Raw genomic sequence first — 17,396 nt, 5'->3', positions numbered from 1 at the left:
CGGGACACATCAGGGCAGCGCCAGCCATCCACTTAGCCAGTGCAAAGAACAGAGAGGGAAGGCAACAGGGGCGATGGGACATGCAGTCCCACACTTGCCACTTCCTTCACTCCCAAATTAATAAGACACACCTGATAATAAGACCAAGGCCATATTTCGTGGGTCAAAAGAAAATAAGACCCGGTCTTATTTTCGGGGAAACACAGTAATCCAAAACAGCAATGAGATTCTAACTGATCTAACTTAGGAACAACGTCACTGGGAAAAAAGTTGTTAATGGTTTTTGTATTGATTGTTATTGAAATATTGATCATACTTCAAAAAGCTTATGTAAGCTTATTAGTACTTTTCTTCCCCATTTATTTTGCCATTACTTTTCCATGTTTCTTAAATATTCTTCCTCTAAAAAAGCTCAAAGCAAACAAAAGCCAAACCTATTACTAGCTTCATTTCTTTGTTATTAGTTGTAGTTTATTGAGCATGTTGACTTTTCCTCATATTTGATTTTGGAGTCATTACCTCCAGTTCCGACATTCTCAATACTTTATAAATTAATCTGCTATGGGAACAAAATCCATCCTTTCCCTCCTATGAATCACATTTGGTTCTCAGATAAACATATTAACTGTAAAGATTATTCAAGCTAGAAGTACGCTAGATATTCTGACAGACTTAGTATGTTACACATTCTAGCACGATCCTGCTATTGTCAAAAGTAAATCTTACATTATTTCCGCCCCCTTAATTATACTACTTTTAATTTTGTGTCCTGCTGCCTTTTATGTAACCTGATTTTTCAGTTGGAAGTTTGTTTCTATTCTTCAGTATAAGATTTATGTAAAACTTTGTTTTCCTCAGGAATTGTGTGTTGATTCAATAAGGTCCACATTCTACAGCATTAGCAATTATCCTCTTTTGGTACAGATGTACTATGCACAGATCTTTTCCAATCTCAATGCTTCACAGTCTTGCTCCACGTTTATTGACACTGAACTGTTAGCACTCTAATTGTCTCTTGTCTTGCAGCTTTAAATAGTTCAGTGAATATTTCATCTGCACCTGGTCCTTCCCTATTTGACAGCTGTTCTGTTGACTGTTGTACCTCACTATATTGGTTCTCTACCTTTCAAAATGTTTCTGTCACTCTGAAATTCTGTTTGTAAAAAGATTTTAATATAGTCTTTTTATTTTTTATCTGATTTGCTTCTACTAGATCTCTGATTGCTCTTGAAAGTTTCCATCTTACCTGTACATATTCCCCTGATTTCTCAAGTTTTTTTTTAATCTTTAGGTTTTTTTTTCTTTTCCTATTACTTTCTTTTATTTGTTGACTTTCTTAATTGAGATAGTATCCTCTATTCTTTTTCTTTTGACTCTGGAAGTCCATATTCACTTTTTTTTTACATTCTTCTCATTATTCAATGTTGTTTTGCTAGACAACTTTCTCTGGATATCATAACAGTGTATTCTGAAAGTCTATCTGTGAAAATTAGATATCTTTTCCAGTGATTACAGACCTGCCTGGTAAGACTTGTGTCTTATCAAGTGAAATGCAATTGTTTAAATGTTACAAACAAGGTTTTTTTTGCTATTACTTTCTTCATGGTTTGATATTTTTTTAAAAAAAATTACCATATGAGTTAACATGCTTCACTAATGCAAATTCCTATTTGCCATCTTTCTTTTTGCAAATTTCTGTTAGTTTAATTATTTTCTTTTGAATCATACTGCCAAGAGTGATGCAACCACAAGTTCCTATCCTCATAAGCATCCTTCTTGAGGTTAATGAAGCTACTTAGCCCTGCCAATCTCTTAAACTGATAAACTCTCTGGGATGAGTCATAGGACCATATAGTGTTCTTTCTGTCTCTCTCTTCCTTCTTTTCTCTCATAGGGAATAAGAGACAAAAGTATGATTATAACTCAGTGTGATATGTAAACCCAATGACAGTTTGTTACTTGGCTTATTGTCAGGGTTCCAAGTAACATCCCCAACAAAAGAAGACTTTGAGGCTTGAAGTTCCTCAAAGTTCTATTTTATTAGAGATGTCATATAGGCACATCTTGAAAATCTGAATCTGAAAGTTTTCAGGTCTTCCCCATCCAAAGAAAGTCCAAGTCCCTGTCCAGCATCCACATGCCCATCACATGATCCAATCAATGCACCGTCCCAACTGGAGATGCATCCCAGTAACACCCTTCTGGTTGCTCCTTGTCTCTTGGAGAAAGGAATGTTATTATGACTATATATCTCCCCAGCGCCATCCATTCCCCTATCCCAGTTTCCCACAACACTAAATGTGGCAGGCCTGAAGATCCAATACCCAAAATGGCTTCCAGGCCTGACATCTATTTTAAGTGATGAACCCAACCAATTCTATGCATATACTTCAAGCCGTGATTGCTTTCAAAATTGTACTTTTTCTAATTGCCTCTGCTATTTTGTAGAGGCAAATTAAATGATTGCCGAAAGTTAAAACAAAAGAGCTGAATCAAACTCTTATCACTTGTAGTCAATCCATTATATCTTGTCTTCAGTCATATGTCATCTTCCAGATATTTTCCCTGGGGCTGCAGAAAATGAGGACTATATCCCAGAATATCCCAAAAGCATCAGGCTGAGAAAAAGCATTTCTGGAAACAACAGACTCATGGGGAAAATAAAATATCAGATCTTGATAAAACCTTGTCAACCCAACTCCCCAAATTTTATTCAAATGAATCTGTCCCCAGATGAATAGTGTTTAATTAATTAGGAGCTCATTTGCATGAAGGTGGCACATTATTAAACTGCCTCTACTACAAGCTGAGATATGACATGGTGTAGTCTGACAGATTTTCAAATTAGAAGAAGCCTTTTAAAAGAATGAACTTGCTGAACTTCTGGCTTTTCAGTAAACTTTCTCAAGGCAATAAATTAAAAATATGGGATATATCTTGTTGGCATCCTTCTGAAATAGTTGTTGAATTAGAAGAAGTGGATGGGGGACAAGAAAAATGAGAAGACTATTAGATCTGAGCTACATTCAGCTTGTCTCTTTATACTAACTTTGTTATAGAAAGGTAAATTTAGGTAAAGGAAAACTGAATCATATTCCATTTAAACTAACAGACAAAATGTTTATTATTTAAAAATAAAAAGGGAAAAATATATTACTTTTCAAGATTTGGACAATTTAGTTGAGTGAGACAAGATAAAAGAGGATAATGAGGTCATATCTATGCCAAGAAAGAGGCTGGACTGCCACTTGTTTGGAATGGTATAGGGTCTCATATTTGAGCAGGCTAGAAGACCTCCAAGTTTCCTTCTAACCAGCAGTAGGATTCACTTACCCTACTGGTTCTCAAATGTGAGCACATGTGCATGCCTTCTGTGCATGAGCAGTGCTCACACATTACATCGGGGTGGGTGGGCGGAGCCTACTGCAGCCACAGCTACCAGTTCGCCCAAGCTGGAGAGAACCAGCTGAGTACCACCTCTGCTTCTAACCCTATTATTCTATGTGCTATGTTCTACAGTATATATAGACACTTTAACAATGTTTGTATTGGATTCTCTCTCTATCTCTGTCTCTGTCTCTGTCTGTCTCTCTGTCTCTCTCTGTGTCTCTGTCTCTGTCTCTGTCTCTCTTTCTCTCTCTCTCTCTTTCCTGTAGTTTGCCTGTATTATTTTTATACACACACACAAACACACACACAATTATATACATATAGTAAACTGTATACTATACATTTTAGTTTATTTTTCTGGTATTTTTTCACTTATTTTTAAGTGCTTTTAGAATGTATGTATCTTTGTGTTGTTGTTCTTTTTTTGGTTATTATTTTAAAAGCAATAAATTTGGATTTGTGAGGCTTGTGTATAATTTAGACAAAAAACTGCACAGCTGTATATCTTGATATGAATGTTGAACTTACAAAAGCCTTGAATCTATAAATAATGTGTGTCATAAAGACTTATAAAAATAAACCTTGTGGCTCAATTTTTTTCTTTGCTTCCAGCCTTGATTCTGCTGCAGTTCTTCCATTACTACTTCTTTAAGGTTGTTCTCAAATTCCTTAGAATGGATGTTCAGCTTTTTTTGTATTTTGTCCAGGGCTACTGTTCCTCTAAGGGTAGGACATGATTCACAGAGCATGTGTGTTTTCTTTCAACCAGGATATGTTTATATATATATTGATCTCATACAGGAGTTATCAGACAATATTATATTTTTTAAATGTGATATAGGGATCAATATTTACACATTTTTTCCTTTGAGGTCCTAAAAGGAATATAGGACTGAAATCTAACAAATAAGTAAAGAAGATATGCCAATCAATGAGCAGCCTGAATAGCAAAGCAGAGAAGCTTGGCTGTCTACTGCTTTGTTTATTTTATGCCCAGAAGTGTAAGAAAAAGGCTGAGATGTCAAGCTGAATTTGCAGTCCCAGTTCAATTGTCTGCTTTAAGTTGCAGTCCCAAATCGCTCTTTAATATTCATGGTTACCTATCACTCTGGCTTTCAGAAGCCTTTTGTAGAATTAGATGTTACTATGTCAGTACTGTATAGGTATAAATGGCTACTATAATCCTATTTATTTAGTATATGGCTTTTTGATTAAAAATTTTTAAAAAACCACTCTAGTTTGCTTTCTAATAAGATAAATAATTAGCTGCATCTAACTTTGCTATATGGAAGAAGAGAGAGCACAATTCCGTGTTTCTGCTTCATCTCCTTGCAGCCTTTGATGTCATCCTGCATAGTATCTTACTGGATTGATTCTTTGGGTTGGATGTCAGAAACATGGTGATACAGTGATTCCACTCTGCCTACAGGGTCAGAGGCTATCCATGCTGGCAATTTATAGCATTAGCCAGTCATTGCTGTGGTGATATATCACTAATGTGGACAGGCTTTATATCGCTACAGCGATGGCTGGATGGTGCTATAAATCACTAGTGTGAATAGCTTTTAGACTCAGAAAGTGACATTGGGGGAATTTTGCTCAGACACATAACATTTGAGATGCAGCACCTACCTATAGTTCTACATCTGTGTGATGGCACTAGGTGAGGTCATCAGAGAATTTGGAGTGAGGTGCCATCAATAAGGTGAAGAAATTCATTTCTTTTGTCATCTGAAGCAGATGAGGTAGCCCAAGCGCTTGACTAGTGTTAGGGGTTAGTAATGAGCTGGGTGAAATTCAATAAATTCAAGCTGAATCTGGGTAAGACAGGGGCCCTGTGATTAGGAATTGAGTGTGCAGCCTATTCTTAATGACATTATTCTCCACTGAAAGAGGAAATACATTGCTTGAAGAAATTTCTTGATCTCTGTTCTCGTGGAAATATAACTGATTGCAACTGTTGTGCCATCAGTTAGAAATTGTTTTGCTTATACAGTCATTGTTATTGTTTATTTTTTCTGTTCTATTGCATTTGCTTATCTGCTTTTATTATTTTCATTTGTAATCAAATCTAATTAATGAATTATATTTATATTCACCGACTTTCTTCTAAGGAGCTTTGCAAGATATCTTTCTTATTTTAACTTCCCACAGCTTCTCTGTGAAATTGAAGTGAAAGAAAATGATTGGCCCAAAGTGACTGAATCTCAGTGGTTCAAGTCCAGTACTTTAACCTGTTACATCTTGGTTATGCACCACTATAGTATCTGCAGGCATCAATAAAAATATGTATACATATAAAATAGACATAATTCAGAATCCAGTTCCACACCCTGATTTAACTGTGCAACTGTTTTTTTAAGTGTTCTGCATATCAACATAAATCTTTGTTATTTCATTAGTACTCAGGGAGAGCTAAAACAAGAAATAACAAAATAAAGGTGACAATTATTGTTTCCCTAATGTGAGTTATAGCAGTTTTTAAATTATTTTCTTGATATATTTTGCCTTGTTATTTTAACCCTAATTATGTATGTTTTGAAAGCCACCTAAGTTATTATTGTGATTGAACTAATTAATAAATTGAAATTAAATAAACAAAATGAAAATGCCTTTAAAAAATCTAGTAGTTCTTAAATGTATTCATATGAAGCCTTTGAAATCATTTTTCTTTACACAAAAACATGATATAGTATAAGAAAGGCTACGCCCTAATCAGTATGAGGATTATGAAGAATCTTTATCTTCCATTCCAATTAAAGGAACCAAGTGGTCATATTTGGCATTTTCATTATGACTAATATTTAATACTTAAACCTGAGAAAAATAGAGCAACATCTAATACTAGCTTCATTGTCTCACCTTAATCAATAGTAATGAGTAAGAAAATCTCAAGAGGACTCACTCTTGAATTGAATAAAGATTTCCTATCAGCCAGGATCCTGGTTTAGCAAACCTGCTAAGTAGACCATTTACATTGAGGAAGCTGCTTGGATGAGCAGAAAACATCTCAAACCAACAAGAAGATCAGTCCAGTTGCCATGACTCAATTCCTAGACAACTATACCTGCTGAGGATGCTGAGAATCTTCCTCAAACATTTCTCCTAAGTAGAGTTTGAAAAGTGACCTTTTTCCAATTTCTTCACTTAGTGAAGGAAGTTGGGGCTATAAGTATAAATGTAGCAATGATATAAATGACCCTTTGCTCCTTAGATAAATGGCCATGAATAGCTCTTTAATCACTAATGTACTCTAAAGTGACTTCTCTGATCATACAGTACCCTTTGCTTGAGGGAGAACTTTGCTCCATGTTGTACATTTTCCTACCTTTCACACAGAACATATTGTCACAGTAACATTTTCATACAACCTCTTGGTGACTTTTACAATATGAACCTGATGCCTTCACAACAACACAAGAAGATAATGTTCCCTGTGAATGACTTTATTCTTTCATAATTCAGTATTATAGTGAAAATGTGACAGAGATGCTGAGCTGAGGAAACCTTCAGGTAACTCACTTAATTGAATACACTGATGTGAATTGAATATCAGTGTAAAGAGTTGTCATTAATTTCCTCATGGACATATCTGTGAGTTAAAGGAAAGATTTTTAATAGGATTGGAATTTCACTTTTAATTTGAAAGTGGAAGCTTCCCACACAGAAGAAAGATCATTAAATCATGTCAGGGGTGAGGTGGGGAAATTAAGTTGCAGCTATTTATGGGACTTGGTACTTCCAGTTTTTTTAGTAGTGATATTAAACAAATGTGATAATTGCTTCATTAGTAATAGATAAAAACAGGGTTGATCATATTCAGCCACCAATAGTATTGATTACACAATGGAAGGAGATGAGTGTATTTTACTAGCAGGTTCACACTCAGCTTGAGTAGAAATAGTGATCTAGTCTATAACTGCTTTGGGGAAAGAGGGGGTTTATAGTTATACTATACTATATAGTTTACTCTGAGATTTTTCAAATATTCTCCTTTCACATTTCAGCTGTTGTACATTTTTTAATTATAGTCCCTCGGTCTCAGCAGAATTAAATGTAGATCTCCTCAAGTTATTTCTCTACTTTATTTTTGAAATAATTGCATGGGAAAGTAGCATGTTACAAAGGATCTGTCATTATCACCACATATATTAAAGTGTATATTGTCACATATACCCCATACACAAACATAGCCCTTTAGGCAATCTCAGAATATTGTTGGATATCTACAATCCAGAGTTAATTATGGATTTGGTGTTTATTGTGACAACCAATATGTTTATTTGTATTAAGTGTAGTGTCCTGTAACTAGTTGCAAGGAAAATATTGATTTATGTCTGGCCATTTTAGTGTAGGAATGGAAAATAAGTGAATATTTTTAAAAGGGAAAAGCATGGACAACACCCAAAAGCAAAAGATGTGAACAAAATGAGCAAAGATGAGTTCACAGTTGAGAATATTTTACTCATTAATTCTGAAGTACACTCTTGTTCATTCTACCATATTGGGGAATAAAATATTTTTATGTGCATGGTTTGAATATGTCCTCATATAGTATGTCCAGGAAGAAAAAAATTAAGATAGCTAATGGAAAAAGTTTGGTCATGTTTTTGAAAAATAGATGATTGCCTGTGTGGTTGGCTAAGCCTCCTACTATTTCCTTATTATATCAAGATCATCCTCTTCACCAATAAAGCTATTTTTGTGAATAGGAACCCACTATATCACAGCCTTTTTACAGAAGCATGCCAAATATGATGTAAAATACAAAAATTTCCACAGCCTCCCCCTGCAAAGTTACTTTCCCTTGAATCAGTTGATATTTTGATATAATTACCATATTTTTTCAGAGTATAAGATGCATTGGAGTATAAGATGTACCAAGATTTTGAATAAAAATAAAAAAAAGTTTTGGCACTCTGCAGACCTCTCAAAAACGGCCTGTTTTTTGCAAAAATAGCCCCATTTGTTTTTCAAGAAAGGACATGTATAGCCTGTAGGAGGCTTGTAGAGTCCTGGGCAAAAATGAGCAAAAAACCGAGCTGTTTTTCACAAAAATGGGCCCATTTTTGTCAAAAAAAGGGGGGGGCATGTATAGCTTTAGGAGGCTTATAAAGTGCTCCTGGGGGCTGGGGGGGGCAAAATTGAGCAAAAATTACCCATTTTCCCCTTATTTCTGCCTTCCCCAGCCCCAGGAGCAATCTGAAAGCCTCCTAAAAGGCTATGCATTGCCATTTTGATGAAGGAAGAGAGGTTTCAGGAATCAAAAAATGCTGTATTCACTGTATAAGAGGCACTCAGATTTTCACCCTCTTTTTTGAGGGAAAAGGATGTCTCTTATACTCCAAAAAATATGGATTAAATAAAGGACAATAAAGGACCTTTGTTGTCATCTCAGTGAGATGGGTAGCATAGAAGTCTAATAAATAATAATAATATAATATAATATAATAATAACATAACATAAATATTTAGTGGGCTAATCTTATCAAGAACTGGTAGGACTGGGAGTGCAAGATCCTAATAAAAGAAACCATCTTTTCTCTTTATATTTGTGAATGTGTAACAAATAGTTGTTTGCGTAGAATAAATTCTACTTTTTAAGTTATGAAGCTTGGTGTACAAGCAGGCACTTATTCAGCTTTTTTTTTCTTCCTGACATCAACACTTTGTCATGAGATCCTGTCTCACTGAAGAATTCATAATGTAAAAAGGTTGGTAATTTAATCATGGAAAGTTCCCACAAAGAGTTTTTAACACCCTTTAATGAGAGCCTACAGAGAAGAAGTAGAAGGAGTTGCATGCCAATTGTAGCTTAGTTATAATGACAGTTGTGGCAGTGGGTAAAATGCTGAATAGAAGAATCAGTATAACAGGCAAGTAGAAGCTTCTGTATTGCATTAGCATATTGAATAGATCAGATACTATCACCAGGGGTGCTACTCTGCAACATAGACTCGACACAATGTGGTGTTCTGCTAATCTTTTAAAATAATGTTGAGTTTATGCCTGCGGTCTGCACTGTAGGGTATTAGCTAGACAAATCTCCTTTGAAGCATTGAAATTTCTGGAATGCGTTTTACTGATCATGTGCAAATGTTGTTCTGGCCTTAAATGCTTTGAGCTGCGATTGATATTTGGATTTGCAGATTATGTTGTTAGGCTCCTTTCAAACTGTATTTGCAAACATACATGAGGACTGATTCAGGAAACAAGTGTTTTCCATCCCAGGAGAGTCTTTACAGCTGAATTCGAGTATAGCCTCCTTTCTTTATAGCATAAACAATTATGTGGGTTTCCATTGGCAGAACTCATGCCTTTTCTCATAAATCTTGTCCAGAATTCTGGCAGATCACTGAATAGGTGGGTTTAGCTTAACCAATAAATGGTTATGGGTTTGCTTTATTTAGGACTACAATTTTTTTAAGTAAATACATTAAACTGTTGTAACAATACCCATATAATTTAAAACATTGTCTATCCTTGCACAGTAATTATCTTACTATTAGGATAAAGTATACTGCCTTTTTTGTTCATTTTGTCTGATTCCAGTCAGGACTATTCCTATTTTTGCATATTTACCCTTTACCTCATGTCAAGGTCAAGAGGAAATATTAAGTATGCTGCTGGTTTGCAGTCACCACACTCTTCATTTGGGATGCTTGGAGACAATGACGTTTAATTTCCCTTAAATAAGAAAAATAGGAAGTACATGTTTCTTTCTTTCTTTCTTTCTTTCTTTCTTTCTTTCTTTCTTTCTTTCTCTTTATTTATTTCCATTCATCCAACCATCTATTTATCTATCATCCATCCATCCATCCATCCATCCATCCATCCATCCATCCATCCATCTCTAATTAAAATAGATCTAGAAAAGCAGTTTTCATGCTTTTAAATCTTAGTTATAATATAAGCTGAACTGACAATATTTGACTACTTATAAATGGATTTAGAGAAATCTGTCAACTTTCTGTATTGTTTTTCAACCAAAGTTTTTTATTTTATTTCTAAATAAAATAAAAATAAATCCACAAAAATAACTGCATGCATTTTGGTAGCACATTTCTTAAAATAAATGTATTTTGCATATTTTTTTCTTAACGTGCAGGCTTTTTGAAAATGTTTCTCCTTAAGCAATTTCTTTCTAAACCTTGCTCCTAACTAAGAACTTTGTGTATCAAAAGGGTTTCCAAGGATGTAAAATGGAAGAGGACATATTCATCAATTGTAATAATAAGTGACTGAAACACAACATGAGTTTTTTATTACATAGGTTACATTTACACATTGTTTCTTCCAAGTATATATACGATATTCTTTGAAAATATTATTTATTATTCCATACACATTATTTATGCAAGTACATAAAGATGATTTATTCACTTTTCTTTTCCAATATTTATGCATTATTTATTGAAACTTACAAAAAGATTATTTATGCATTATTCATAATATAAAAGCTGTACCAGTGTTTTATAAACTAAATCACTTGAGCCAAGTTCAAATCTTTGCCTGGTCATTACACTCTATTTCTTTGTTTGCCATTCTTCACATTTACTTGTGAATTTACTTATACATATCTCGAATTCCTCCGGCAACAAACAAATGCATGCATATATACATACATACACACACACCTTAATCAATGTAGATATTCTTTTACAAGAATATATTTTCTTTGTGGAAAGCAACTATAACATCAAGTAGTTTATATGTGCTTGATGTGAAAGTATCTGAAGTGAAATTACATAAAAAAGGAGTCTACACATGGAAGTACCTGCCAGAGAACCTCATTCAAACTAGTCACTATGAAGCAGCTTTCCATTGAAATGCATCTAAGACTTCTTTTTGAAATAATGTGCAGAGAGATCTAGATAATGGAATGGAATTTTAAAACGGCCTCTTCTCAGAGAAGATTAGCTGACATTGTTGATGTAATACTATAAATAGTCTCTAGCTTTGGATGGAGGATCCAGCATTATAGTTGACTTAGAACATTTTTTTTTCAGTTGAAGAGAGTATTTCCTATTTTATGGGGAACTTTAGCTGATCTGTTTCTGGAAAAAAAAGGCAATACTGGAACTTCAAATTAATCATGTCTTCTAATCAAGGAATGCCACTATGCCAGGCCTAGCAACACATTGCCTGCTAGCCTATGAGGATTAATTAAATTACAATCAGGCATTTTAATGGAAGGACATTGGAGTCTGTTGTCTTGGCAACAGTTTTAAACAGCTGGTTTAATGATAGGTGGAGAAAGGGACTGCTGAAAGACTTAGGTTTAGGGACAGAGTTGTCTGCTTTGCCACAAATAGTAAAGTGGAATAGTAATATGGGCCTTTTCAAATGATTTTAAAGTTGCTTTGTCTGTCAAGCATATAAAACCATTTCTCTCTGCTTGGAGGTAAGCAGCATTTTTAATAGAATAGTACATGTATTATTTCTATTCACTTAAGAAAGGAAATTTGTTCTGATTTTTCTTCTTGTACACTTATCTTCTATGCTTTAGTATTTGCTTTTGACAATGAAAAGAGTTTAAAATATGTAATTCCTTTTCTGGAGAGTCAGCCTATATTAAAATTTCTTTTAATATATGAGTTTAACACAACTATCAGAAACCAATTAACTGAGCAGCAAAATGGAATTATGAGTAACATCTAGGCATGAGACTGAATTTTGCAGATTCTTTGTGATGAACAGCTCTTCATTAACAATGGTTTCATTTCTGCTCCCATCTTAAGCATGGTAGTGCATATGATTTGACATTTTCCTGCATAACAAAGTTCTGCCCAGCAAGTGAGATACTTCCTGTCAATGAGAACCACTAAGATATCAGATGGCTTCATGGGACTTGGATTCCCTAATCTGGATACAATAGCAATAGCAATTAGGCTTATTTACTGCTTCACAGTGTTTTACAGCCCTCTCTAAGCAATTTACAGAGTCAGCATATTGCACCCAAAAATTTGGGCCCACATTTTACCAACCTTGGAAGGATAGAAGGCTAAGTCAACCTTGAGTCGGTCAGGATTGAACTCCTGGCAGTGGGCAGAATTGACCTGCATACTGCATTCTAACCAGTACACTACCATGGCTCAATATTGGTGTTCATGTTTGCTGCTATGTATGCATCTCTTTGTAAAAACAAAGCAACCAACCTAATACTCATATATGTTGTAATTCGTCTTAGACAAAATGCAATGAAAAGTGTTTCTCCATTCCTCTTCTCCAAGGCCATCAATTATTAACATTTGAATAGAGAATCAGAAGATGCTCAAACAGTAGGATGACTTACAACTAGAAAGGTTTTTGTGATTGAGATTTGCATGACTAAACCTAATATATCATAAATATGAACAGACAAAGAAACTTTCATGAGAAAGTATCCAAATGGTCTTTTCAGTAGTCTGCTGAAATCTGAGTTTTCTTTCCTTTCTTTTTTTCAAAGACCAAATTTTAGGAGTAAAGTAGATATGTGGATATAAATGCAATAACATTAAAACAAAAATTATAGATACTAAATCAATTATTTTGACTTTGTGATCTAAGGCAGAAAATTTAAATGACAATATTATTGATGATTGAAAAGGTCATAACAATCAGAACTATTCTGAATGAAAAAATACCAAGTAATTTGACCAAAGGTTCATTCCCAAAGGGAGCATCAAATTTAAACCTCTGCTTTTTTTTCTCTACCTAAAAGCAACCCCCCCCAAAAAAGCACTAAACTTATGTTTCACTTATGTTGGGGGGACTTTTGTTCAGTATTTCATTTTCAAATACTGTCATCTTTTATTTTTAATATGACTGGAGGTCTCCAAAGCTGGAGGTGATCCAAGCCTCTATAGATTGCTGATAGAGTCTGATAATAAACTAAACCCTTCACTGGTCACATATCCTATTTTACAGAAAATGCTTTATTTTTGAAAAATGCATAAAGTGTAACTATTAACACCTGCCACTTGTGTAAATCTGACAGTCCTCTTTTTCATCATGATTTTTTCCTTTTTTAAGTGATTATAAGTGACCATCCTAGGCATCCATCTGGCATCCTAGTGAGAGCCAAGTTTTTTGTTTTGTTAAAATAATGCAATACAAATTTCTGCTAGCTTGTAATTATTTAAGGTTCTAGCTATTATCCTTAAACTTCAATTATATTGCCAATTTGGGTAAGAGAACTGCAGTGATATATATTCATATTGTGTATAACTGGTTCAGATTTTATATAACTACACACACATATGTGCATACAGACAAATGCAGAGGCATACTGAAATAAGAAATTATTGGATTGTTTTCATGGAAAACACTGCCTGAAATTTTTGAAGGTGACAAATAAATACACTGAAGAATTCACAGTTGCATTCAAATTGTGCACTGTAACTCTTTCTCTGTCCAGTTTCTATATATTCAGCAGAATATCAGAAAATGAGCTATCTTTGCAATCTGACCCCTAATTTATTAGAACTTGGACTGCATAGGAAATGGCACTTGAGTCCCGCTGCCTTTCATACTGAATGTTTAAGGATAGGATCAAAGAGTAGGAAGTTGAGGGCATCTTTGTCACTCCAGTTTGTTGTTCATGCATTCAACAGAACTCATACAGATGTTGTTTAATTAGATGGATATTTATTTAATTTCTATGCTTCCCTTCAGGAGGTTCTATCCTAGGTCATTTATTTTACTGTAAAATAACAAATTTTCAAAAAGTGATTCCATAGAGGCTTTTGCTTAGATTCAGTTCTGACAGACAGTGTATGTAACTATGTTTGACTTCTGTTTCTAGTCTATAGTGATATCAGCCTACAGTTCCCTTTCCCTTAAATTCAGTAACAATGACTAATCTGTAGTATGTCTGACTTTTTTCCTAGATCCGAGCAGATGGGCCTCCTCATGGTGGCATTCAGTATGAAATGGTACCAATATTCAAGGATGGGAGTCATATCCTCCGTGACATGGCTTTTTCCACAGATCATAATTACCTCTATGTCATGTCAGAAAGACAGGTAATTCTTACTTTTCCACACCTAAGTGCATGTATGTTTCACAGCAGTGGTTAAACACTGTGTTTTTTACAGTGTCCTTAGCATTTATGTCAAATGTGGGGATTTTCTACAGAAGGTTTATTCTATAAATAAATTGGTTTTGTGTGTGTGCTGAAGGCAGGTGTTAATACACCAGGAGAGGAGAAACTTTCCTTCTCACTGGCACAAGGGGTGTTGAAATCCAAGTTAAACAGAGGCACTATGAATAAAATACAGTTTGAGGATTTGGGCTGCATTTTGTTAGCAAAATTGTTGGGTTTCATTTTGTTAGCAAAATTGTTGATTGGAAGTCTTATCCATTCATTTCTCTCCATATGCTTGGCAATAGGTTACATTTACACAGAATTGTTTTGTTGTATTGTTATTCTGGATCTAATGTGAGACAATTGTTTATGGTAATCAAATTTTGCTTTATATGATATACTTGGATATTAAAAATTTCAAAGTAGCTTTTTAAAAATAAAAATTGCTTTAGATACATTAGTTAATTTTATTTACAATTATAAATAAGTCTCTTGTGATCTCCTTGTTATTGTTTAACAATAACAACTCTTTTTGCATTCAGTTTAACCAAGATGTATTCAAGTTCTTGTCTTTAAGACTCAAGCATTTATGCATGTCAAATTAGAGTTGTTTTTAGACTGCCTGATGGTGTGAAAGGTTAGAGATAGAGACTTGCTTTGCTATGTCAGCTTTTTGATTCTTTGGTATTTACTATCTTCAGAGCACTTGCTCTAAAATGTGTTTATCATCTTGATAAAATGTCCCCCTGAAAAAAGGAACCAGGTCGCATCTAGCAATACCAAAATGACTGTAATGAAAGTTATATCCTTTGCAGTCCACTTGTGTCTCTTGCCTGCAGAGCCGATTCCATGTAAATAATCCAGAACACTGACTCTAACAGATTGACTATATTCAACTCCTGTCGGAAATGAGAAAATGCACAAGGTTCCAGCCATGAAATCATACTCTTGGGTTCACTGATTCTGTTAAGCATTTTAGTGGCTATCACTCATGACTTGATAATATTGAATAATTTCTTTAGCACTGTCTGTAGGGCAAGTCATGAAGATATCCAAATTGTACTATATATTTCTATGTTGAATTTAACAGGTTAGGTGTGAATTTTCAGAAGCCAGAAAAAAAGAACCACATTTCCAAATGTAAGTCAGCACAAAGTGACAGAGAGGGAGAGAGGTTTGAAAATGCTAAACATAAAGATCATACAATATCCCTTCTTTATATGAAAAAAATCCCACAAGCAATAAAATTGATAGAGAATAATGCAATGCAATAACAATTGAGTTGGCAACCCATTTTTCCTGTTTTCTTAGTTTGTTTGATAAAAAAATTGTATAAGTCTGTCAGGTGTTATTCATTCATGACAGAGTGGCTCATTTTTCTAGTGAAAGAATAGAACCACTTCCCTTTGTAGTTATAAAATAGACAAAGATTGTGATGCTTGCTTCTCAGAACTAGAGGAGGCCACTACTTTACTTGACTAGATTTGTTAACCTCCCAGCCTATTTTAATGTTTAGATTGACAGAATTACACTAGGATAATATTTTATTGTCTGAAATGGGTCTCCAGTTTTTATCTCTTGGCTATTATGCTACGTTCCCTAGAATAAATCTGCTGCTTTAGTCTGTTTCTGCATACATCTACAAAAGTAAGATCATGCAGGCTCATTTTCTTAAATCTGTTCCACAATTTAACAATTCCGTCCCAGTCTACTCACATAAAAATAATTCTCAGAATTTTTAGTAATGCTCCAAAATGTTTCTGTCTGATATTCCTCTAAGTCTAAAAAAAAATGAGTTCACTAGAAATCCTGCAAAGTATGACTAGTTTAAAGCAAGTTTAATTAATATCTTTTCTATAACTTTACAAAGGTGAAGATAAGATTTTACTCAACTAATGGCAAAAACACTCAAAATAAACATTTTTATGGATTTGAATTGTGATAGTATATTTTATGTTGAAATCAACAATTGATAGGCCTGTTTTGTCATTATTTATCTATAGTGAGCACAAGATAAAAATTGCCTTTGAAAATGAGATGATACCTTATACTATATGTGATTTAATTCATTCATACAGTACATGATACTATATTGTGCATTTTTCTTGAATATGTATGCATATTTTATCACAAAGAGTTATATAACATTTGGAAGCTACATAAAGTGTGAAATCTTTATTTTCAATCTTTATGTAAACATGAAACTTTATTTGCAAAAAGAATATTGATAAAACTGAAAAAACAGCAGCAAAAAACATGACATATAATCTTTTTACAGGCCTAAGGTATTAGCTGCCAATGTTTTTCTTAGTAGCCAATTACATCAAGCCTTGACACAAAGTGTGAAGGATTAGGATTAGGATTTATTTCATTTATATGCTGCCCTTTTCCCCGAAGGGGACTCAGGGCGGCTCACAACTCAGTCAAGGGAAAGGAGGTACAAACAGGGGATAACAAAGACAAACAAACAACACATAATTTAAAACACACAACAACCGTACCATTCGAGAAGGGGGGGGCAGAAGCTCTTTAGCCCCAGGCCTGCCGGAATAGCAGGTTTTAAGGGCTTTGCGGAAGGCCTGGAGGGTGGTGAGGGTTCGAAACTCCACGGGGAGTTCGTTCCAGAGGGTCGGAGCAGCCACAGAGAAGGCTCTCCTCCGGGTAGTCGCCAGTCAGCATTGGCCGGCAGATGGAATTCTGAGGAGGCCTAATCTGTGGGATCTAATCGGTCTATTGGAGGTAATTGGCAGCAGGCGGTCTCTCAAGTACCCAGGTCCAATACCATGAAGGGCTTTATAAGTGACGACTAGCACTTGAAGAAAGGATTAATATCATGTATACCACAAAATAGAACAATAGTACCACATTAAGTAAATGAAGAGTATTGCTTGTTGATGATTTAACTTATTTCTCCTTAATCCTGGGAAAACACAATTTA

The 17,396-nt window shown here is 34.6% G+C and overlaps 1 protein-coding gene across 2 annotated transcripts in view; it reads left to right on the top strand.

Annotated features, from left to right (window-relative positions):
• Nucleotides 1-17,396, top strand: part of PLXNA2 (plexin A2) — a 436,755-nt gene that overhangs the window by 160,839 nt on the left and 258,520 nt on the right. For both annotated transcript variants that reach the window (XM_087720123.1, XM_087720124.1), the window contains exon 4: nucleotides 14,262-14,396. In XM_087720123.1, the coding sequence (XP_087576249.1) occupies nucleotides 14,262-14,396 (135 nt within the window). The remainder of the gene's footprint in view (nucleotides 1-14,261; nucleotides 14,397-17,396) is intronic.

Source organism: Thamnophis sirtalis, unplaced genomic scaffold (genome assembly GCF_051295495.1).
Source record: "Thamnophis sirtalis isolate CommonGarterSnake01/CBP01778 unplaced genomic scaffold, rThaSir2_p1.2 scaffold_7, whole genome shotgun sequence".
NCBI lineage: Eukaryota > Metazoa > Chordata > Lepidosauria > Squamata > Natricidae > Thamnophis > Thamnophis sirtalis.
Note: the sequence above shows the minus strand (reverse complement) of the source record. Positions and strands in the feature narration are given on the sequence as shown.